Source organism: Lissotriton vulgaris, chromosome 10 (assembly GCF_964263255.1).
Source record: "Lissotriton vulgaris chromosome 10, aLisVul1.2, whole genome shotgun sequence".
Taxonomy (NCBI): domain Eukaryota; kingdom Metazoa; phylum Chordata; class Amphibia; order Caudata; family Salamandridae; genus Lissotriton; species Lissotriton vulgaris.
Window position 1 is genome coordinate 205869109 of NC_141698.1, and position 26237 is coordinate 205895345.

Sequence of the window (26237 nt, forward strand, 5' to 3'; positions counted from 1 at the left end):
ATTGGAACGAGTGCATCACTTGCTGAGTAGCGTAGCCAGTGTGCCATGAGCCCTAGTACCAAAAATAAAATGGGTCTCTGGCCTGTTGTCTCAATTACAATATACAGAAATAATCAGTGTTCAGTGGGATCCTCAGACCCCCGCTGCCACTGTACCCACTGCACCAATGGAAGCTATGCCACTGAATTCTGAACACACAGAAGAATTAAAATGTAATGAAACAAAAAAACATGACTCACCTCAAGCACAAGAAAAGCAGAAAGGCAACGATGAGAGCCAGAACAGATATACAGTGTCCCAGGTAGTTTATGATGAGAGCAATCTTGTAATGTAATGGATACTTCTGCAAAGAAGAACACAACATGATTAGATCAGCATGCTTCTCTTCTCAGTGACATTAAACAGCATTACATCTGTTTAGAAACAGTAATTGCTGTGCTCATCTGGAAGATCTCATTAGAAAAATCCATGGGATGCTATTTTGGGTTTACTAAACCCCACTCATAAACACAGAATACAACGATCTGCCTTTATAATAATAATACACTGGCTTTAATGTTTCAATATTTTGCATGCTTGATTCTGTCTTTTTTTCTTTGGTAAGGAGGTATATCACAATATCGAGGGAAATAATAGCATCATGTAATAATATTGAATCCAGAATCTTAACTACAACAATATTGTTAAGCAAATGCAAGTATAGATTTACTATTCTTAATATAACCTCTACATACCTGGAAGATACGTGTACATATATATATCATATATCATATATATATATATAAATATATATATGCGACGAACCCTCCATTAGATGAAGAAAGCGGCCACACGGGGAAATTCCATCAGGAAACACTTTATTGGACAATTAGCTGGGCATGATGCATTTCTGCTACAATAAGCCTTCCTCAGATGCCGTTAATGTCCGGTTGTTACCACACCCACGTTTAAAATAGTCCCGCTCTGCTCCCATTGGAGGCAGCACTCTCTACCCCTGATCATGTGATCGCCCATCAGCTGCAGCCAGGTGATGACTATAACTCCCAGAGTTCACCTTGATGGGAAGATGTTGCGTGGGGAGTCCTCATTGGAAATACACGTCTCCATAGACGCGTGCTGTGCGGGACTGAACGCGATGTGTCCTGGTGTCAGGTAACCGGTCAGGTAAGTGTCCGTAGTGTTCCCTCTGGTCCCCGCACACGTTCCATCCTCTTTGAGCAGGTTTCCGTAGGGCTATGAGCTGGAAATCAGTAAATCCAACTCTACGTACAGTTACGAACTGCACAAGGCAGCAGTCCTTACTTCAATTGCTCGCTGAGGCAGACTGGAGCATGCCAATAACTTGACAGATGAAACAGATGCAGAAGCAAACGCGAACACCAGTAACGCTCCAGCCCACTAGTAGAACGGGACCACTTGACACGCCCCTGGCTGGCGTGGAAATATGCGACAAACCCTCCATTAGATGAAGAAAGCGGCCACACGGGGAAATTCCATCAGGAAACACTTTATTGGACAATCAGCTGGGCATGATGCATTTCGGCTACAATAAGCCTTCCTCAGATGCCGTTAATGTCCGGTTGTTACCACACCCACGTTTAAAATAGTCCCGCTCTGCTCCCATTGGAGCCAGCACTCTCTACCCCTGATCATGTGATCGCCCATCAACTGCAGCCAGGTGATGACTACAACTCCCAGAGTTCACCTTGATGGGAAGATGTTGCGTGGGGAGTCCTCGTTCGAAATACACGTCTCCATAGACGTGTGCTGTGCGGGACTGAACGCGATGTGTCCTGGTGTCAGGTAACCGGTCAGGTAAGTGTCCGTAGTGTTCCCTCTGATCCCCGCACACGTTCCATCCTCTTTGAGCAGGTTTCCGTAGGGCTATGAGCTGGAAATCAGTAAATCCAACTCTACGTACAGTTACGAACTGCACAAGGCAGCAGTCCTTACTTCGATTGCTCGCTGAGGCGGACTGGAGCATGCCAATAACTTGACAGAAGAAACAGATGCAGAAGCAAACGCGAACACCAGTAACGCTCCAGCCCACTAGTAGAACAGGACCACTTATATATATATATATATATATATATATATATATATATATATATATATATATTCACTGAAAAAACCATAGGTTATAGACCATATATAGTTAGGAATTCGCATTTACAAAATCTTATTTTACTCACACAAAACCATTGAAATTCCATATATAGTTAGTTGCACTAACTATATATCGCGCACCCGCAATCCACTGCTGATGATGTCACATATTACATCATTCATGACATGGTCAGTGACATCACTGATGACATCACTGATGACATCTCAAATGACATCACTGATGACATCTCAAATGACATCACTGATGACATCACTGATGACATCTCATTTGACATTACTGATCACATCACTGATGATATCATTCATGTGATAATACGATGAACCTCTTCAGACTCCAATATAACCTTAGATACAATCAGTGAAAACAGACACTCACAGACTGTCACTCATCCATGGAGTTACTCACACACCTAGTCAGTCATGCAAAGAATCAATCACACCTCCATTTCCTCAACTATACAGTTATGCAAACTTTACTTATTCAAACATATACTAACACATATTTACTCTCTTATACAATCCCTGATGCAAGTTCACAATGATCCATACAGCCACTCACACATTCACTGGCTCTTATGCACAGTTATTTATATATGTCAACTCTCACATGTACTGTGTTTTACATATGTACTTACTTTGACATGTAGCACTGAGATATCCATTCACTCACCAATACACTCATGCACACAGTCAACCGCCCATACAGCTGTTTCCACATGCACTTTTGAAACCATACATCTAGTGAATCAACTGCTCACACATCTATGCACAGAGTCATACACCTCCCAGCCACCCACACACACACTCAGTCTCCCATACAAATACTTGGGCAACCAATCAATAACCCATATAGTTACTCATATAGCTACTTATCAACACATGCAACAGTTTACAGAACAACAGACATAATGATGCACAAATTAAGACAGTTTAGTCACTAACCCATGCACTCAGTGAGACACATTTAATCACTCACTCATACAGTCAGTCATGCACCTACTAAATCCTTCATCCAGACACTTATACATCCACTCATTCTTCAATATGTAAGACATATTTTAACTTTACAGAAACATACAGTCACTGGATGTTGTCATCAGTGATGTAATTTGAGATGTCATCAGTGATGTCATCAGTGATGTCACTGACCATGTCATGAATGATGTAATATGTGACATCATCAGCAGTGGATTGCGGGTGCGCGATATATAGTTAGTGCAACTAACTATATATGGAATTTCAATGGTTTTGTGTGAGTAAAATAAGGTTTTGTAAATGCGAATTCCTAACTATTTATGGTCTATAACCTATGGTTTTTTCAGTGAATTTTCAAGGTTTTGTAAATGCTAATTCCTAACTATATATGGTCTATAGCCTATGGTTTTTTCAGTGAATATATATATATACATACATATATAAACATATATCATCTGTATATCTATATAAATACAAACATAAATGCATGCATACATATACTTATATGCATACAGATGCATGTTATTTACATGAAAGTTGAAAAAACACTAATACAAGCAAAGCTAAAAAGCCACCTCATTACAAACAGAATGGCTTTAACTTAAACGAGGGCGAGATCTATTGCATTTTCAATGCTTGTTTACTTTGGTTCCATCAAGAAGGCATTCAGATGTGTCACACATTTGCCATAAATTCTGAATGTTAACACTCTAGTTGCACATTAGATCACTGTAGTAAAGCTACTGCTCACCAGGGACGTCTGCTGCTGGTATTCAAAGTGCATGTTTCAGTCTGCATGTCAGAATTTTTTTAATGAAATAGAAGAGGATTTGAGAAGTCACTCAAAATGATCCCTAATTTTTCTTTCTGAAGCACTAATCATACTTTCTATGGCAAAATTAACCCCCTCATGTTGTTCCTTTTTAAATTGAGTGTTTTCAGACTTACCACTTCATTCCAATCAAGATGGCTTCTGGTGTGCCATACTTTTGTCATAAGTAAGACTGTTAGCGCTCTAGTTGTTCTTTAGAACACTCTGGGACATTCTGTCATTGGGCTATACTTGGGGTACATCTGGGTGATATTTGAGCTACATTTAGGCTCTTTTGACTCTGGTGGCCATCTTGGGAGACTGTATGTCAGAATCTTTTAATGAAATTGAACAGGGTTTGAGAAGTCACTCAAAATGTGCCCTAATTTTTCTTTCTGCAGCACTAATCATAATTCATATGGCAAAATATACCCCCTCATTTTGTTCCTTTTTAAATTAAATGTTTTAAGAGTTACCACTTTATTCCAATCAAGATGGCTTCAGGTGTGCCATACCTTTGTAATAAGTAGGACTGTTAGCGCTCTAGTTGTTCTTTAGAACACTCTGGGACATTCTGTCATTGGGCTATACTTGGGCTACATCTGGGTGATATTTGGGCTACATTTGGGCTCTTTTGTCTCTGGTGGCCATTTTGGGAGACTGCATGTCAGAATTTTTTAATGAAATAGAAGAGGATTTGAAAAGTCACTCAAAATGTGCCCTAATTTTTCTTTCTGCAGCACTAATAATACCTTCTATTGCATAATATACCCCCTCATTTTGTTCCTTTTTAAATTAAATGTTTTAAGAGTTACCACTTTATTCCCATCACGATGGCTCCAGGTGTGCTATACCTTTGTAATAAGTAGGACTGTTAGCGCTCTAGTTGTTCTTTAGAACACTCTGGGACATTCTGTCATTGGGCTATACTTGGGCTACATCTGGGTGATATTTGGGCTACATTTGGGCTCTTGTCTCTGGTGGCCATTTTGGGAGACTGCATGTCAGAATGTTTTAATGAAATAGAAAAGGATTTGAGAAGTCACTCAAAATGTGCCCTAATTTTTCATTCTGCAGCACTAATCATACTTTCTATGCCAAATATACCCCCTCGTGTTGTTTCTTTTTAAATTAAATGTTTTAAGAGTTACCACTTTATTCCAATCAAGATGGCTTCAGGTGTGCCATACCTTTGTAATAAGTAGGACTGTTAGCGCTCTAGTTGTTCTTTAGAACACTCTGGGACATTCTGTCATTGGGCTATACTTGGGCTACATCTGGGTGATATTTGGGCTACATTTGGGCTCTTTTGTCTCTGGTGGCCATTTTGGGAGACTGCATGTCAGAATGTTTTAATGAAATAGAAAATGATTTGAGAAGTCACTCAAAATGTGCCCTAATTTTTCATTCTGCAGCACTAATCATACTTTCTATGGCAAAATATACCCCCTCATGTTGTTTCTTTTTAAATTAAATGTTTTAAGAGTTACCACTTTATTCCAATCAAGATGGCTTCAGGTGTGCCATACCTTTGTAATAAGTAGGACTGTTAGCGCTCTAGTTGTTCTTTAGAACACTCTGGGACATTCTGTCATTGGGCTATACTTGGGCTACATCTGGGTGATATTTGGGCTACATTTGGGCTCTTTTGTCTCTGGTGGCCATTTTGGGAGACTGCATGTCAGAATGTTTTAATGAAATAGAAAAGGATTTGAGAAGTCACTCAAAATGTGCCCTAATTTTTCATTCTGCAGCACTAATCATACTTTCTATGGCAAAATATACCCCCTCATGTTGTTTCTTTTTAAATTAAATGTTTTAAGAGTTACCACTTTATTCCAATCAAGATGGCTTCAGGTGTGCCATACCTTTGTAATAAGTAGGACTGTTAGCGCTCTAGTTGTTCTTTAGAACACTCTAGGGGGCTGCAGTAGAACACAAAGGAATCAACTGACAGTCTCTGTCCTTGTTGGATGTACATGTTTTACTGAGAATGTCAGACTTCATTTTCACATGACTGAGAAAGATAATGTGAATTTACAGAAAATATGCTTTCAGTTTAGCTTATAGATCCCCTTCCAAACCACTGTGGGAAAATCATGAGATATTAGTTTTCTTTCAAACAATATTCATGATATCATACCAGAAGGTTTTTTCACATGGTAAAATCACCTTAGAACCCACCACAATTCCTAAAACGAGTATGGTACCATCAACAAATGATTTATAATGTAACTAAAGTCCTAAAACCCTCTAATAACTACAATGCTTTTTAATGAGGTGCTATCATGTATATTGGTCCCAAGATGGCTGCCAACACTTCTTGGATGAAGTGCTGACAGCCAATCAGATCAGATGTGTGGTTAGGCTCCGCCCAGATATATATCTTTTTTTGAACCTAAATTACTCAAAATCCACTGGAGCACATATATTGAGACCTAGCAAAGGCACATCGGGCTAACAGTCCCTACAATTTTGCCAAGTTTCGTGCAAATCCATTCAGCCGTTCGAGCTAAAAGTGAGGCCAACCGCCCTATGGAAATTAACATGGGAAAAACGTGTTTTGGGACCCCCCTTTTTTCTCGGCCCTCCCTTGATGAAACCCCCCCAAATTGTCAGGGGCTGCTCAGAAACAATATGTTCCATTTTCCTGAAAATTTCAGCCAATTCCGTCCACAAACGCCAAAGTTATTAGACATAGAATTTTCAAAAATCCCATACAGAAAAAATCCTAACTATATATACCTACTGGCGACCGCCAGTAGGTTATATATATATATATATATATATATATATATATATATATATATATATATATATATATATATATATATATATTCACTGAAAAAACCATAGGTTTTCACACGAGTTTACGTCATGAGTGATGAAGTATGTGACGTCATCAGCAGTGCATTGCACGCGCAAGTTATAGTGAGTCCATCTAACTATAACGTGGGAATTTCAATGGTTTTATGCAAATAAAACTTCCAGCTAACTATAACTGGTGTGAAACCTATGGTTTTTTCAGTGAATTTAATAGGTTTTTTAAATGCTAATTCCTAACTATAACTGGTGTGAAACCTATGGTTTTTTCAGTGAATTTAATAGGTTTTTTAAATGCTAATTCCTAACTATAACTGGTGTGAAACCTATGTTTTTTTCAGTGAATTTCATAGGTTTTTAAAATGCTAATTCCTAACTATAATTGGTGTGAAACCTATGGTTTTTTCAGTGAATTTCATAGGTTTTTTTAATGCTAATTCCTAACTATAAGTCTCACTTTATAAGTAAGACTGTTAGCGCTCTAGTTGTTCTTTAGAACACTCTGGTACATTCAGTCATTGGGCTACAGTTGGGCTACATCTAGCTGATATTTGGGCTACATTTGCTTTTTTTTGTCTCTGGTGGCCATCTTTGGGCTACATTGGGCTACATTGGGCTACATTTGGGCTACATTTGGGCTCTAACATATATATAGCCCAATGTAGCACAATATATATTTTTTTCAAAGTTAATTTTCGTAAAAACCACTTGAGAATAGCAAAGGCACATTGGGCTACCAATCCCTACTATTTTTCCCAATTTCTTTTTTTTTTATTTTTTTTTGTGCTATGGAGCGCTCCCGGTGCGCGCCCCGGGGAGCGCCCCGAAAAGTGTACTTTTATAAAGCGCCCCGGGGCGCGCTACGGGAAGCGTCCCGTAAGCGCAAAAATCGCGAACGAAAACATGATCGTGACGTATCGCGTAGCCGCGTCCGCGTGATACGCACGGCGTAAGCGCACCCGGAAGCACTCGAGCGAATACGATCGTGCAACGTAGACGTCCGACGCGCTTACGCGAAGCGCCCCGGGGCGCGCCCCGGGGCGCGTAGCGTAAGCGCGTCGGGTCATGTGACCAGAAAATAACACTTTTCATTGGTTCATAACAGTTTTGGTTTCATAATGATGAAGCCCCTGCTCATGTGACCTGAAAATAACACTTTTCATTGGTTCAATAATTTTTTTTTCTAAATTTTGAGAAACCCACCCATTTCTCTCACTATTGATTTGCACTTGGAGAGAGCAAGAGGTGTTTTGTGAATTATCTACTCATTAATTTCCTGATCTACAGCAATGGCTGCAAGGGAGTCATCCAGCAGTGATTCAGATGGATTTGTGCAAGAGGACCCTCCTCACCAGAAAACAAAGAACCACTTCATGTGGAAATTTTATGACATCCCTGAAGGACAAAAAAAAGTTAATGCAAGTAAAGTAACTTGTAAAATATGTGGCAGTATTTTATCCAGAGGCAATCCTCTACAAAAAAAATATAGCTTTGGAAATGCCAATTTAATTAGGCATGTCAAAAGAAGACACCCAAAAAATTATTCCAGGGAGAGTGTCAGGGAGCTGGCAGAGAATGCACGAAGTGATGGTGGCAGCACCTCCACTGGTGGAGCAACACCTTCAGGAAGAACACGTGCAAGAATGGTCCCTAACGTTCATACGGTCTTTGCAGGCATAACATTTTTATGCGTGGACTGTGACGAACTGCTTTGTTATGGGGAGCAGAGCGTTGAACTCATTGCAATGAAGAGACAGGAACACCGATGCTCTCCCCGTCCCTAAATTTTCTCATTTTTTTTCTTCCTGTTGAGCAGTTTTGAATCCCTGTTTTTGTTTTTCCCCTGTAAAAAATCCAAACAAAATATAAAATCGTTTTAAAAAGTATAAAAAAATATAAAACAACAAAAACAAAAAAAAAGTTCTTTTCAGAACTACCTCCAATTTATAAAAAAATTCTATTTGCATAAGAAAAAGTGTCATTCTTTTTTCTCCATGGTACGCTCCCCGGTCCGCTCCCCAGTGCGCGTACCAACGATCCCCCCGCGCAAATCCCCAAAAAAATGTAGGACCCCCACAACAAACCTAGGGGGTCAGGGGGGGTGTACCCTGCCCCCTTTTGTTCATTTCCCCCTTTGATTTTTTCCACCTCAATCCTACCGAGGTACAAGATGGCGGCCGCTGCGGACTGTTTCGAATGTTTACAGACACCCGAGAGCCAATCAGCTTTCCGTACGCAAGTCGCGTGGCGCGCTTTGAGCGCTCCCGGTGAGCGTACCGGGGCGCGGCTCTAGATATATATATTTTTTTTAACCTAAATTACTAAAAATACACTGGAGCACATATCTTAAGACATAGCAAAGGCACATCGGGCTACCAGTCCCTACAATTTTGCCAACTTTGGTGGAAATCCATTCAGCCGTTCGGGCTAAAAGTGAAATCGACCGCCCTATGGAAATTAACATGGGGAAAACGCATTTTGGGACCCCCCTTTTATCTCGGCCCCCGCTTGATGCATCCCCCTCAAACTTTCAGGGAAGGACCGGGGCGCCGCAAGGCCAATTTGAGGAAATTTTCAGGCAGATTCGTCAACCGGCGCCAAAGTTATTCCAAATAGAATTTTGAGATTTAACATTGAAAAAAATCCTAACTATAAGTACCTACTGGCGACCGCCAGTAGGCAATATATAATTATATATATATATATATATATATATATATATATATATATATATAGATATATATATATATATATATATATATATATATATATATATATATATATATATATAAAATACCATGTACTCATCCAGAACACTAGGCACTGTGGCAACGTACTGATTTGGTGAAATCAATCTGGAGATGGGAGAGGGAAAGAGCAGTGCCTCTATGCCCATAACGCATAATAACAGTAATGTTGGCTGATGCAGTTTAACTACAGTCAGAGTATGGCTGGCACTAAACAAGCGTGTGCTTCAAAAGGTAGATCCTGGAACTCAATAGCATCCTGTAGCAACCATGATGCAATATAAGCACAAGTACATTTTACTGTTGGTTACATCAAGAGGCTACTGCTTCCCTCCACCAACACTTGTCACTTCTTATGGGTTGGTCAGGATGGGAAGCCAGAACGAACCAAGCAAGTGAAACACGGGGGCTTAGTATGCATTAATTCCTGCGTTGTCCAGAACGATGAAATGTAACATTAATTCCAAAGTCTTGGAAGTCCCATTAGTCACAACTAACCCTAAATTCTACGTAAGCATTGCTGCGTACTACACAAACTGTCAACCTAGACCTTTGCAAAACCTACAAGTCTTCATATTGCTACCAGCTGGAAGACAGCACATAGACATCATGATGCCAGGGGTAGCGTAAGCTACATCACACACCATTTGACCTTTACTTTCACTCATATAGAGTGATTACACATACACATACATTCACACATACACACACTGTCTCACATAAACACACTCTCGCCCACAGGCACATACCAAGCATACTTTTAAAAGCAATTTTGACTTACTTCAGCTGCCAGAGATTGTCATATTCTAGCTAATTGCATTCCATGTTTTATTAAACTAATAGAGAATAGTGTAATATTATTCATATTAGTGTAATAAACAAAATGACAGAAAACAAGGAAAGTGGAGCCCTAATTGACGTCCATAAGGATGAGCTGTCTCTGTGTTCCTGGCACTGATCTTCAATTCAATCTTTATGCGGGTACAAAAGCATCCATGAAAGTGCATACAGAAATAAATATATTAAAAAACATGTATACACTTTTATGTCATCAATCCTTAATAATAAAATCAGTAAGATGGCAGCAGCGCCCTATCATTATAACTAAAAAGTAGTCAATGTAAACTGGGCCCGCACACAAGTGTTCAGAAACATGCTTACATGGAAGATACATTAATCATTGTTCAATTGGAGCAGCTTACTGTATGCATCTCTAAAGTCAATAATGTGAGGCCTCTTGATTAAACGTAATAAAATGCTTTTTGTGTACAAAGAATAAAAACCACAGAATAATAAAACATGTAACATAGATTAGCCTAATCTCCCATTGCATTGGCAAGTATCTAAGTTTACTTGAAAACCTAGTGGGAAGCTTAGCAAATATTTAACAGTGCCTGCCCTGAAGCGAAACAACAAACTACGCTCCCATTGCCCCAAGGGACTTGTCAGATAACTTGGTATTAAAATTTTTCCTACCATATTTATATTCAAATAAGCTGTCACTCTTGGCTTACAAACTCATTTGTCAGTGTCTAAGCCTGTAATTGTTTAAACCAAATAGTCTGCAACAATATTTTTGGTAGTAGTGTGTGGGTCACCAGGGTTCTCAAACAACTATTGGCAGCCTGCCTTACCCAGGCGGGATTCTACTTAAGCCAGCCAGGGGATCCTCCTGCATTTATCGCAAGAGAGGCAATCTTTGATGATGTCTCTAGTAAGACTTGCCTCAATATTATTACAAATGGCGAGCCATAACAACAAAGAGAGAGCACTACTATGATCTTCAACAAATGGGATGTTCATTTCTCTGTGACCTATGAATTTTGAGGTAGAGATCGGGCTCCTAAGATTCTTCTACAGAATCTCATGTCTTCTACAAGGGTTAATTTGCATTTATCGATACTTTCGACTTCAGCCCCATAAGTAGTGATCGGGAGAAACTGCATTTTAAAATTCTTCAGTAGAGGAACGAGCGCTCCCTCCTTCCTGGGTTGCGATAAGCTAAACAGTGAACTGATCACTCTGGAGAACTTACTCTCACTGTATGCTATGTGTGCTCTCCATGGGCAGTTAAGAGCAAAAGCCATTCCCCTATAAGAAAAGGTTCTCGTGCATTTTAAATTAAATTCGCCCACTGCTAAAGATGCCGAATCATGCTTCTTTGGGCCTCATGTCATAAAAAAAGACTTATTAAAATGAGTGCCTAAATCCAGCGATGACAGGAAATTTATGAACCATGTACCAGCTGATGGAAGACCTTTGGAGTATGGGCCTTTGCCATGGCATAGTCGGCATATAGTAGTGCTAGTAAAAAAGAGCATTTAACTTTAGGGTCATCAGGGGTAGTGGTAATGAAAAAGGATGAAGGTCGTTTATGTACAGAATAAATAAAAGCGGGGCTAAAACACATCCTTGTTTCATGCCACTTCTCAAGGCACCACCCCTGAGTACTTATTCTAATTCTAGCCTGCATGTTCCTGTGTAAGTATGCCAAAAAATGAACAAGTGCTTCATCCATTCCAAGGGATATCAAGGTAGACCACAGCTTTGAACGGTTTGCACTGTAAAACGCAGTGGTTAAATCCATGAAAGCTAGATAAATTGGGAAATATTTGGCTATGGTGTATTTTCCTATTAGCAGGTTAAGGTTGAGACACTACTCTACTGTGCCGATCTAAGACCTAAAACCATACTGACTGGTCTAAACTACTGACTTCTCTTCCACCTATTCCTTTATTTGATTGTATAGGTCTCTGCCTAAGATTTTTGAAGTTGTGTACAATAATAATATGGGCCTATAACAACTGGGCTGAGAGAGATCGCCCTTTTTAAAATGGGCACTATAAAAGATATTGACTATGTATGAGGTGGGGTGCAAAAACAAGACTATTAAAAATATTCAGCAGTAAAGGGGCTGAGATCCCAGGGTTACATTTAAAAATATCTATCAAAACCCCATCTGGGTCATGATCCTTGTCCCCAATACTCAGATTTATTGCACGCTCTACTTCCCACAGGGTCAACTGTACTAGAGAAAAGTTTGGTTTCGACTGGGTGTCACTATCAGGGCAGTCCAGGGCATAAACATTAGTAAAATGTGCTTCCCAGGCCTTGCTTGTGATATTAAAACAAATCTTTACCTCTTTCTGATTCAGTTGCTTCATCTCTTTTACGGCTGTCCAAAACCATTTACTATTGTTGTCATATGCCGTTAGTACTAGGGAATCCCATTGCTGATTTAGTAATTCCTTTTTCCTGGCTGTAATAACCCGCTTGTACATTTTACGAGATCCTGCCACAACTTGAGGGATCCTCGGAATTGCCTTAATTGCCTGTTGCAGATGACAATTAGGGATGAAGCACTCTCGGTTAAACCATCTGGGCCTATTAATTAAAGGTTTTATCGGAATCATGAGCTCTTTTTTAATACAGTTACAGGGATGGACAAAAGCTACAGCTGCAGGGTAATCAGCGTCGGGCTCAGCAAAGCCGGCCATTACCACAGGCAAGTTCTTGCTAATCAATTTCTGAAAAGGTGTATGGTTCTGACGGCCCTCTATTTTAATCATAATCCGTTGGAAGAAGGATTGAGGTTACTAGCCCGATCTCCCTGGTGTAAGAGGGTTTTGGGGCTAGGGTAAGAACTACCTCAATTGGGGCTATGATCTCCATGACTAGAGGGGATCACTTTACCAGATGACAAGAGAACTTCAAAATTGGATGGTATGAAGAAATAATCTATTATGGATGTTTGACCTCGGCTACTGAACTTTGGTAGTGATTCTGTGTCACTACATACAATATCCATGATAGTTCTAAGTCATGGGCTGCCAGAAACAATGTCAAGCGAAGGGAATGCAGTTCCTAAGGGGAAGAGGGGAAGGGAAAGACAAAACTTTTGTCATGTTGCCCTCACACACCCCGAGGGGTGTCATGCTTCATCATTGGGCCTTGCTCCTCGTCGGGCTTGCGCAAGTTAACAGCAATGCATCGCCCTCAATATTCTTTTCAGAATGACCAACCCACCCCACCCTCTGTACCATCAATAAACCATTACTGTGCGCAGGATTAAAACATTTGTGTTTACTGAGCCAGTCAATGCATTCGGTCTGTTGCTCCTCCCAGGATTCTCGTTGAGATTCTCTCAAAGATGGTACACCAGCTAATACCAGCACATAAGGACAAGCTGTAGGTGGGAGATCCAGAGCATCCATGCTGGACACGTTCTTTCTTACTTCCATAGGGCAACCTGAATTACTGCTGTTAAGATGATTTTTAGGTCTGGCTCCTTGATTAGTACTAGAAGCTGATTCCTCCAGTAAAGATTTGGTGAAAGTTGTTATGCAATAGAAAGGTTGCTGAACTGTTCCTGCGGAGAGATTGGGGAGGTTTAGCTGGCGTGACCAAAGGTGTTTGAATGACACCCTAGGGCATCCATTATGTTGGATGTAGTTGCTTCACACACCCAGAAGAGTGTCATGCTTCATCATTGGCGTTTGCTCCTCGTCGGGGAGGCGGTGCAATCCCCGACGGGCTCACCTCAAGAGGGGCTCTTTGGCGGAGATCTTTTATCCAACAGCCTTACGGTGAAGTGGGGGTGTGTGGGCAGGATGGTGTGTTGTTATGATTAGGTTGTTAAAATGTAGCAAGGGGTACCGGAATTCACTTTATTCTGGGGGTCCCCTGGCTGCAATTAAAACGTGGGACTAGCTCGCTAGGTGTCAACAGGTTAGGTCGAGTGACCCTAGAGGAGGCTAGAAGTGATAGTGGTCGACATGTTTCTCGCTTAGGGTAAAGTCACCCGCGATTCATCAGGACCTTACAAAAGTGAGGAAAAGAACAACATGCTTGTGTCATGTGTGTGGTGTATGTTACCTCTGTGGATTCTCCTATGCCTACACATAGAGAAAAGAAACAATGGTTAGTACGTTTTTCAGTAAACCAAAACAAGTCACGTCAATGCCAGGGCATGTAAAAGATGTGGCATGCTGGTGGTACTGTGAACTATTGAGCACAACCAATGCATGCCTGAAAATATTGAGCGTGCAACGTGCATTGTGGGGAGCACACACAACCACTGAGTATGTGAGGGGGGCTGTAGTGAGAAAGGGTGGTGTTTAAAAACAATGGTTTAAAATGCAGCAGTCTAAGAGGGATGTACTTCCCATTCAGTGTCATTTAATGAGCAGTTCGTGTGGTAAAGGCACCGATTTTAAAATACTGTGGCTTGGCAAAAACAAACTCACACTGTGGCCTGACAAGTGCTGTAATGATAAAGTACACGCTCCCTACTCACCTACTGGTCAGGGACTACTTGCCACATGAGGGGTCGGCGGGACAGAACATCAGGGGTGAGCCCATTAGATATAGCTAAAGGGGAGCACATAAGTAGCGCCTCTGGGTTAATAACGCTAACAAAGTAATGCTCTAGGGTAAGAGCTATGACCTCCCTTCTTCTGCTCAGAAACGGTGTCACTCACCTCGATTCGCCTGTGTCCGCATGGGGAGACCTACCCATCTCCGCCGAGCTCGAGTAGATAGGAGAGCTCGGCGGTCGGAGTTATTTAAACAAACAGACAAACCGGCGCGCTCAGACGCGTCGCCGCCTACTGTGCAAAGTCACATGATAGACGCCGGTATTGTGATGGCCATTTTGTGATGGTGAGGCAGTGCTGTATCGCTTATCACTTCGGTTTGTAGTGACCAGTAATTTACGCTAATGGGCCTTGATATGGGAAACCTTGGGGGGAAGAAATGACCCCGTATATGTCAAAAATATGCGCATTGAGTTTCTGCGTGTATATCGGAATTACCGCCCGGCCTGATGTCGGCTCGAACTGTGGCGGCCATGATGTAATGGGCAGAAAACCTGCCGTGAGCAGACAGTGACGATCCCTTGGCTAGGGTGTGTAGGTCTATCGGCCGTATGTAGGACTTATAGTCAGGCGTACCCTGGTATGTTGATGGCAGAAAACCGATGTTAACGTGTGGGTCAAGACCAGTGGGAGTTGTAGTAACAACAAGGGAGAGTTAGATTAAGTATTGTATTTACAGTCGATGTTACACCTATGTCAGATGTGGGAACAAGGGGATATGAGTGACCACGGTACAAATTATGGAACAGGATGATTTAAAGAGAGTGCCAGGGAATGTCTTCATTAAGACCATGTTTATCAGAAGACAGTCGGTGTACCCATCTCTGTTCCTTCCGGAAAAGGGCATTTTTGGGGCAGTTTGGGCTGGATTCTAACACTACCCACTTCAAAGAGTCTTCATTGTGGTTGGAATCTACATAGTGTTTACACATTTTTGTATGGGTCTTCTTGCAGCGGAAATTGCTGCGATGCTCGGTAATGCGGGTTTTGATGGGGCGGGTTGTCATCCCGATGTACTGTAAGCCACACGGGCAAGTAAGCATGTATATGCAATGTGATGTGTTGCAATTGGTGTGAAGTCTGAGCTCCCATTTGAAAGTCTCAGAAAGCTGTATGGTCTTCAGTGTCATGGTGTATCTGCAGACCCCACACATGCCGCAAGGGTAATGGCCCGTCACGGGGGGCAAATGCCACAAGGTTTGTTGAGTTTCTTTCCTGACACTCTTGGGCCTTGTGCTGATTAGGATATCCTTCAGGTTTTGTGATCTCTTGAAGGCGAACCTCGGTTCTTCCAGGACCATGTCCCCTGTGTTGAGAATACCCCAGTGGTGTTTGATCGTATTCCTGATCTTATTGGATAGTGGGGTGAAGGTGGTCACACAGGTGATCGGTTGATTCTCAACCGGGACTCTTTCCTGCCGTTCAAGGAGGGCTTCTCGGTTATTATTCCTGGCCCGTTTTCTAGCTTTTAGGACATCGCTTTTAGGGTAGCCTCTATCTAGTAGGTTCCTAGAGAGGATTGCGGACTCCTTCTTGTAGTCGGTCACAGCACTACAATTGCGCCTTATCCGTAGGAATTGGCCAAAAGGCAGGTTAGTGCGTAAGGTCCTTGGATGGTGGCTCTTGTAGTGTAAAAGGCTGTTGCGGTCCGTGGGTTTTCTGTACATGGTAGTACTTATGGACCCTTCTTCCAGTTTTATTGTTAGGTCAAGGAAGGAGATCTCATTTGGTGAAGAGGCCATGGTGAAGTGTAGGTAAGGGTTCAATGTGTTGACCCATTCAAGGAAAGCTTCATGAGAGGTTGGGGGGCCTCTCCACAGGATTAGGATGTCATCAATGAAGCGTCTCCACATTTGAATGTTGTCCCGGAAAGGATTCGACTCATGGTGTATATGTGAAAGTTGTTATGCCATTCCCTTCAGTCCTTTGCTCAACAGGCCAGGCCAGTCTCTGTTGCTTTGGCTGAGTTATATCAGTTAGGGCAGCACCAGAAGATCGCTGCAAAGCTGAAACTGGGGACTACGGTAGCCCATTGGATGGTTTTGAAGAGATATCGTGAATTGTTTGGCCGCCATCCTTGTTGGCATCAGACTGTTGACCTCCCACCTGTCTGCACGGAATGCTGTTTTCCCAAAGTGTTACCACAAAGCTCAGAGTCCAGGAACCAAGACGAGTGGCCGGCCAACCTTCTACAGCCGCGGACGGGCGCAGGTTGGCCCACTATTGGCCTGGTCCGCGACCGGGTCATGCCCGGGCACTGTCGGGTGAGGCCCTGTTTAAGCCAGATTCCACAGGAGCGAAGATAAATACCCCTAACTTCCAAAAAACAGCACCCAGAATGCAGTATAAAACACACTACGTAACTGTTCCCAAAAAAGTATGGGGGAATAAACCAGGGAGTGTCCACCACTCTCCCCATACGTGGATGGAGGGGCTGGTGGTAATGATCTGCCAGGAGCAACAGGTACTGTAAAGAAATAATTGGCGTGGTAACAATAATGCACAATACTCTCTAAAACACACTATACTCTGTTAAACATTGACATGTGTTCAGTTCTCATGCTCCACTTACCCCAAGGTAGTCCTTCAATGGTTTTGGAAAGTTGGTAGCCACAGCTGAAGTAACTTTGACACAGAACCTCTAAAAAGGGGTAAGGAAGAGAATTGAGGTGTTCCGACTGGCTCCCAGAGAAACTCTGAGGGCGGAGCAGACACACACTCAAGAGGTGTGCCGTCCGGCTCTGGGAGGGGGGACAAAGCGGAACAGCAACACACTCAATATGGGCAACGAGGAGTTCCGTCCGGCACTGGGGGGTTTCAGAGCGGAACAGAGACACACTCTGGAAGAGGGGCAGTGGAGCTCTATTCGAGAAAGGAAAGGAAAATGTGTGTAAATAAATATGCTTCGAAAGAAGCAACAAGCGGGATACAAATCAGCTAATTCAAGAAGGAAAGGCATGGAAGCCTACAAACGAAGATTCCTTCAGAGCAGGGAACGCGTGGAAAGGCTCCGAACTGGCAACTCCACACAGGAACAACCAGGAAGCAAGTGGGGCGTGGTCATGAAAGAATCAGTAAGCCAAGCAACGGCTTACGTTGGAGGCGTCCCTTTACGTGGTTTAGGGAGCGTCTCAAAATTACACGTGGCAAAGGGGAGCCCAGCCCTGAACACACATCAATATCGTCCCTGATATCGACTATCCCTAACTGGCACGTCCCGCACTGTGGAACACCTTTGATGATTATATGGTACTCCAGGGCCTGCAGAGTGCATTGTGGCCCTCCTCCCGGCTGGGGCAGCTGGGAGATGGAGTCTCTTTCAGGCTATAACTCTTTTTAGGACAGCAACCTAATATGGATAATATATCCTAACCCAATTTGTGAAAGCCAACATAACATGTAAATAATGAAGTAGTTAGATACAGAAAGTAGCCACAATACTGAAGGAGCCAACATAATTTTTGTGAGATTTCTGCTTCTTTAGGGCTCATTCAATACATGGAACGCAATAACAAATTTCTAAACATCATCAAGATAAACATCATGTTGACATCAATCAACGAAGTGATGCAAGTGAAGTAAATCCACAATTCATTTTCATATATAAATGTGAAGCCTCCTTCTTGAATCAACGTGTTCCAAAATCAGGTAATGGAAATATGGCTCCATAGAGAAATTGTAGATAAGAGAACAGTACATCCTCCTACTGTAAAAGCAAAACAGCACTTTTACACTGACTCTTCACATCGTATCTCCTCAACCTCCTGGCACTGATTTTGCCTCCTCTGAGGCCAGTGGTCACAAAGGGAGTGCCATGAAGTGTGAAAACAGGGAAACGGTGTAGGGTTGGTGGAGGAACATGGCGGCGGGCTGACGCCGGCTGCGGGAGCTCCAGTGGCAGCACAGTGCTTGCTACAGATACAAGCTGATTAAGTGAAAATTACCTGGTAAGGATGCAGCGTTTGTTTGGGCTCTGCATGGGCCATTCTGCTTGACATATTTCCTTTTCCTTCTCTGTTTTCTTTGTCGGAGACTGTTTTCGCGTTGTTCCATCGGGGCAGCTGAGGAGGAAGGCAGCAGTGGTTACGAGATGCAGACGGCAGTCGGCAGACACTAGGGTCGGGTGGCCCGGATGGTTCAGGAGGTGAAGCCTGCAGCGGAGCCTGCAATCTATTACGGGTTTGGGGGCCGTTGAGGCAGGCTCTGGACCCGGATACAGGCTCCAGTGGCACAGACCTGCTTTTGAGGGCTGGCCGGCAGAGGCGTTCTACAGTGCACGGTTTCAGACGCTCCAACCTCTCAGTGCTCCCTTGACCGCGTGAATTCCTGGTAAGGGGGTTGCCAGTCGAGTGTAAACGTCATAAGTCAAGTCAAGTCATAAAATTTATATAGCGCACTACATACCCAGAGGGTTTCAAGGCGCTTAGGGAGGTGAGGAGGATTATTTGTCAAATATCCACGTTTTAAGTTGCTTTCTGAACGCTAGGTGATTCTGGGTGAGGCGAAGGTAAGCGGGGAGTGAGTTCCATGTTTTGGCAGCCAGGTATGAGAAGGATCTGCCTCCCATGGTGGTTTTGTTGATGCGAGGGATAGTGGCGAGTGCTTGGCTGGAAGAGCGAAGTTGGCGGGGGGGGTGTAGAAGGACAGTCGAGAGTTGAGGCAATCTGGTCCGATGTCGTAGAGTGATTTGTGTGCGTGGGTAAGCAGTCGGAAAGTAATCCTCTTATTGACGGGTAGCCAGTGGAGGTCTTTAAGGTGACCAGAGATGTGTTCGTTGCGTGGGATGTCTAATATGAGCCTGGCTGAGGCGTTTTGGATTCGTTGTAGTTTCTTCTGGAGTTTAGCGGTGGTACCTGCGTAGAGGGTGTTTCCGTAGTCCAGTCGGCTCGTGACTAGAGCGTGGGTGACTGTTTTCCTTGTTTCGGAGGGGATCCAGCGAAATGTTTTTCTGAGCATGCGAAGGATGTTAAAGCAGGAAGAGGATACGGCGTTGACTTGTCTGTTCATTGAGAGTGAAGAATCCAGGATGACGCCAAGGTTCCGTGCGTGGTCTGTCGGGATGGGTGCATTTCCGAGGGCTTCCGGCCACCAGGAGTCGTCCCATGCAGAGGGGGATTTACCTAAGATGAGGACTTCTGTTTTGTCTGAGTTCAGTTTCAGACGGCTTTGTTTCATCCATTCGGCGACTTCTTTCATTCCTTCGTGTAGGTTAGTTTTGGCGGTGCTGGGGTCCTTGGTGAGAGATAGGATCAGTTGAGTGTCATCCGCGTAAGAGATGATGTTGAGGTTGTGTTGGCGGGCGATGGCCGCGAGGGGGCTCATGTATACGTTGAAGAGGGTGGGGCTGAGTGAGGATCCTTGTGGTACGCCGCAGATGATTTCAGAGGCTTCGGACTTGAATGGTGGGAGGCGGACTCTCTGGGTTCTTCCGGAGAGGAACGAGGTGATCAATTCCAGTGCCTTTCCTTGGATACCGATGTTTCTGAGGCGTTGTAAAAGTGTGCTGTGGCAGACTGTGTCGAAGGCTGCAGAGAGGTCGAGGAGGATGAGGGCGACTGTGTCTCCATTGTCCAGTAGAGTTCGAATGTCGTCTGTTGCTGCGATGAGGGCGGTCTCAGTGCTGTGTTTTGCTCGGAAGCCGGACTGTGAGGAGTCGAGGGATTTGTTGGCTTCGAGGAAGGCGGCGAGCTGGTTGTTGACAGCTTTCTCGATGACTTTGGCCGGGAATGGAAGAAGCGAGATGGGGCGGTAGTTTTTGAGTTCGGTGGGGTCTGCTGTTGGTTTTTTCAGAAGGGCGGTGAGTTCAGCGTGTTTCCAGTCTTCTGGGAAGGTAGCGGAGGTGAAGGAGCAGTTGATGACATCTCGGAGGTGTGGAGCTATGACGGAGTCTGCTTTGTTGAAGATGTGGTGAGGGCACGGGTCTGTGGGGGATCCAGAGTGGATGGAATTCATCAGGCGGATGGTGTCCTCAGTGGAGATTGGGTTCCAGGCGTTAAGGGTGTTTACGGGGGGAAGATAGTCAGCTGATGGTAGGGTGGGTTGGCTTCCGGGTTGGTTGTCAAAGCTGTTGTGGATGTCAGCAATTTTGTTGTGGAAGAAAGAGGCTAGGGAGTCGCAGAGGGTTTGAGAGGGGGTGATGTCGTTGGAGTTGGCTGAGGGGTTGGAAAATTCCTTGACGATGTTGAAAAGTTCCTTGCTGTTGTGGGCGTTGTTGTCGAGACGATCCTTAAATGCTGTTCTCTTGGCTTTTCGGATCAGTTGGTGGTGAGTACGGATGGCGCTTTTGTAGGCGTCCTTGTTGCTGGTGGATGGGTCTTTTTTCCAGGCCTTTTCAAGGGAGCGGCATAGTTTCTTGGATTTCTTGAGGTCTTCGTTGAACCATGAGGCCTTCTTGATGCCAAGTTTGTGGTGGCGTTTTTTCAGTGGTGCTAAGGTGTCGGCGGTGTTGGATAACCAAAGGGTGAGGTTGGAGGCGGCTTCGTTGGCGTTAGAAGAGAGGGCTGGAGAGGTTTGAAGGAGCGAAGTGGAGATCTGCTCCGCGGTGATTTTGTTCCAGTTTCTTTGTAGAGTTGGTTGGAGGTGGATGATGGGTTTCGGCTTGTTGTAGGAGAAGTGGACGCAGCTGTGGTCAGTCCAGAGGAGATCCGTAGTGTGGTTGAAAGAGACATGGTTGCTGGAGGTGAAGATGGGGTCGAGTGTGTGACCTGCGATGTGGGTGGGGGAAGTGACCAGTTGTTTAAGTCCGAGGTTGGCGAGGTTGTCCAAGAGGGTGGCGGTGTTGCGGTCGTTGATTTTCTCAAGGTGGAAGTTGAGGTCTCCCAGAAGGATGTAGTCTTTGGAGAGGAGCGCGTGTGGGGTGATGAAGTCCGTGATGTCTTCACTGAATTTTGCGCGGGGTCCTGGTGGTCTGTAGAGGAGGGTGCCTCTGAGTGTTGTCTTGGGGTCGATGTGGATCTGGAAGTGAAGGTGTTCGGAGTTGGCGAGGTTGGCGTCAGAGCTGGTTGAGATGCGGATTGATTTCTTGTGGACGATAGCGATTCCTCCTCCTGAATGGTCGGTGCGGTCTTTGCGTGTAATCTTATAGTCATCAGGGATAGCGATGGCGATGTCAGGGGCGGAAGAGGCGTTCATCCATGTTTCCGTTAGGAATGCGACGTCTGGAGAGATGGTGTCTAGTAGGTTCCAAAGGTCAATGGCGTGCCTGTGGACCGAGCGGGTGTTGAGAAGGATGCATTCTAGGTGGTTGGGGTCGGGAATCTGTGGTGTGGTCGGAGCGGAGTTGTTGAGGGTGCCGGTGAATTTGCAGGAGAGGCAGGAGAACGGTCCATGGGTGCGTCCAGGAGCGGCTTGGCCGCAGTTGGGGGCGCGACCGGGGTTGAGGGCTAGGAGGGTGGCGGCATCGTAGGTAACGCGGGGGGGCTGGGAAGCGCGAGGGGCAGGGGGACTGGCGCTGGGCGCGGTCCAGGCGCGGACGGGCGTAGACGGGCTTACCTTTGGCGCACCTTCGGCGTGTCCGAAGCGCGTGGACGCTGCGCGTTGGAGCATCAAGCATTAATGGATAGTGGAGGGGGGCGGAGCGTGGGAGGGTCCTCTGGGAGACGTGGACGTGGAGGCGGGCCAGGGGCAAAGCACAACAACAAGATGGTGGGGGGGCTGGAAAGTGAAACCGGGAGGGCGCAATGCGAAGGCTGGTAATTTCGAATGTTAATAGGTATCAGCGTGCACACACAGAGAGTCCCGGTAAGAGCGCTGACGAATTTTAAACAACCTGTCTAAAATGAATGCAATGCAGGTTAAAAGCGCTGCCAAAACTACGTGCACAAATGAGTTATAAAGCGCTGCCTCTAGGAACTGCACAGAGCTGATTGAGAGGGTTACAACAACGATACCAGGCTGCAGGCGAGTCACAGGCAAAAACCAGATTCAGCTGTGGGCTGTGGACGCTGCACTGGGCTGGGAGCAGGGAGCGAGGGGAGCGGCCGTGCAGGACGATGTCCAGGCGGTCACAATCAGTCCTGGGAGGAGGTGAGCTCTCTATCCGTGGGTGGGAGGGTCCGCTGGGAGGCGTGGAGGCGGGCCAGGGGCAAAGCACAACAACAAGATGGTGGGGGGGCTGGAAAGTGAAACCGGGAGGGCGCAATGCGAAGGCTGGTAATTTCGAATGTTAATAGGTATCAGCGTGCACACACAGAGAGTCCCGGTAAGAGCGCTGACGAATTTTAAACAACCTGTCTAAAATGAATGCAATGCAGGTTAAAAGCGCTGCCAAAACTACGTGCACAAATGAGTTATAAAGCGCTGCCATTCTCTGATCTAGTGTTGGACTGGGGTTCATCTGGGAAGGGTGGGGAAAGGAGCCCAGTGGTTGCCCAGGAACAGGGGGAGGCGGATGATTCTCCTGGAGAGCTGTGCCTTTCGGAGAGGAGTGATAGGAGAAAGGAGGAGCCTGCTCTGAGTTCTCAAAGAGGAGTGACTCTCCCTGGAACTTTCCCAGCAAAAAATAGATACCAGCTGAGGTCTCGGTCTCAGTTTGAGCTTAAAACTAAGGACATCCTGGATCTCACAGAATGCTCTAGAGGTGTAGTACCTACGACTCCCCATAAAAGAAAAGCTGCTAAGTCAGGGGATATTAAATAATATAGAGGCTCTAAGGTCACCTGCCCCCATTTTAAACCTACCCCGTCGCTTAAAACTTACTTTAAGATAATGGAGCAAATCGGGAGGCCCAAGGAGCCAGTTCCAGCTCCACGGAGGAGCCCCCTTTCAATCCCTCTCGAGAATCGTTTCTTCACTCTCATGAGGATCCAGGAATCTGAGAATGTTGCAGAGAGCCCGGTGAGTCCGCTATATGTTCCCTCTTGCAACACTACTTCCATGTCGAGTCATCATGATGACTCATTTACTAATACTACTAATGTCCCCACCTTGGATACCACTACTCTGGATGTCACTAATACCAGTGCTATTTCTACTCCTCCAGGTGATGTTCCATTAAACTCACAAGAATTAGAATCCATTGAGGGCAGCCTCTCAGATCCATTGTGCCTAGAGCCAGTACATAAGGGCCCGGTAGAGTCAGTACATAAGGGCCCGGTAGTGCAGGCTTTCGGGGGAGAAAAAATAGACAGTGATGAGTCACAGCTCGGGTCTTTGTTACTGGCTCTAAGAGGAGACCTGCTTTCTAAGTTTGCGATATCTGAGAAAAATGCAAAGCTCTAGAGTCTAAGCTTGACGATATCTGCACACTCACGGGGTCTCTTGAACTCGAGGTCAAAACCCTCGCAGAATCGGTTCAGGGGAATACAAAAGATATCGAGGCCTTAAAAACACAGAACAGATCACTTCAGATGGACATGGAAAGGCTAGAATTGCAAGCCCGGAGAAACAACTTGAGGATCCTTAAGATCCCGGAGGGGGTAGAGAAGGGCGACATTTAGGCCTTTATATGTAAACTATTATGAGGGGGAGTTCTGAAAGATCGTGAGGACATCGACCTTGAATCTGAGATTCAGAGAGTCCACAGAGACCCCTTTAAGCTACACCCTGATAGGAAAGCCCCTGGAAAATCTTAGTTAACTTTCAGACCCATGCGGTGAAAGAGTTGATCTTGGGGAGGTCCCTGCACGGGTCGACATTACATCCTGAGGCTGGGGCCTACCAAATTTGTTCTGATATAAGGGGTAGAACATCGCAAAGGCAGTCGGATTTGGGTTCCAGAATGCCAGAACTCAGAAGCCTGGGAGCACAAATTCAAATGAAGTTTCCCCCATTGCTAAAGGTAATGTGGAACAACAAGATGCATAGTTTCAGTTCCCCTGAGGACGTAGATGCTTTTTTGCTCCAGGTGATGGGGTAGTTATATAAAGTTGTATATAGTTGGTCTGTCCAGTATGCCTCAATGGAAGTAGGATCAAGGGGGTATTTAGATCCATATCATGTTGGGGAGAATAAATATAAGAGAAAAGAGCGGAAAAAAATAATAAAGAAAATAAATAAAGAAAATATAATTTTAAAAAAAAGAGAGGGAGAAAGGTTACGTATGAACCTTGTTTAAGTGCCACGCCTATCGGGTACTGTCTGATATTTAATTTCTTTTTTCTTTATGTGTTGGAAATACAGCAAGATGCCCTGTTGCTCTTTGGAGGGTCCCATCTGGTGTTTTTTTGGTGCCAAGGGATGAAAGGTGGGTTCCTCAAGGGCGGGCAAGGGGGGGGGGGGGGCGGGGGGAAGAATTTGAAAAAATTTCCACATACGAGTAATAATAAATGTTATTAGCTCAAGCTGGGTAGTCCTTCTCTGGATAGAGTATGAGTGGGTCACATGAGATTAAGTTCCTCTCCAGGAATGTAAATGGCCTCAGGAGCTGCAGAAAGCTATCTCGGGTGTGTGAGTTTCTAAAGAATAATGAGGCTGATATTTATTTGTTGCAGGAAACTCACCTAGAAGCCCAACAATGTAAACAAGGTTTTAGCAAGTTTAGCTGGGTTAAGGAGGTGATGTGTTCCAATCAAAAGGGTTGCGCAAGAGGGGTAGCTATGATTATAAGATGTAATATGGGGATCAAGGTGGAGAAATGGAATACCGATCGATCGGGGAGGTGGATAGTGGCAACTTTGTCCATTTGGGGCGTACCAATAGTATGCGCCGTCTATTATGGGCCTAATGAGGACAATCCGGGCCCTCTTCTGAATCTCCAGGCCAGCTTGTTGAATACATCTGCTCCAGTCATACTGGGTGGGGACTTTAACTTAGTATTTGATACACAACTGGATCGCACATCTAAAGTAAAATATAACGTGCCACCTAGAACTTTCTCCACTCTTAAGACTGTTGTTAAGGAGTTCAGTTTGCTGGATATCTGGAGGGTGGATAAAGGGAATGCCAGAGAGTATTTTTTTTACAGTAAAAATATAAATAATCAAGAATAGATTTCTTTTTAGTGGACCAGAGTCTGCTCTCAGATCTTAAGTCTTTAGCCTACACTCCAGCGTCAATATCAGATCATTTCGCTGTTGAGCTGGCACTCAATTTCAAGCTTAAGGGGGCCAGAAGAGATGGACTTTAGAAAGGACCTTGCTACTAGATGTGAGCGTGAGGGTTGAGCTTGATTTAAAAGCAGAAGAATTCCTTAGGTTTAATGCAACCTTCACTAGCGATCAGATAGTTTGGGAGACCCTTAAAGCATACTTGGGGGACTGAATGATCAATAAAAAGAAATCTGCTAAAGAAGCAGACACAGACAGCCTCAAGAAAATTAAGGAAAAGGAGACAGAGCTGCAACAAGCAGCCCTGACCTCCCGAAGTCTGATGTCACAGCTGCAGAAGGATGTGATGTCCTTATAAGCTGATTTCCAGGCTAGGATCGATAAAACTGTGAAG

At 44.5% G+C, this 26237-nt stretch overlaps 1 protein-coding gene across 2 annotated transcripts in view; it reads right to left on the reverse strand.

Moving 5' to 3' along the window:
• CRHR2 (corticotropin releasing hormone receptor 2) overlaps positions 1 to 26237 on the reverse strand; it is a 1750647-nt gene that overhangs the window by 629194 nt on the left and 1095216 nt on the right. For both annotated transcript variants that reach the window (XM_086940889.1, XM_086940890.1), the window contains one exon: positions 240 to 343. In XM_086940889.1, the coding sequence (XP_086797015.1) occupies positions 240 to 343 (104 nt within the window). The remainder of the gene's footprint in view (positions 1 to 239; positions 344 to 26237) is intronic.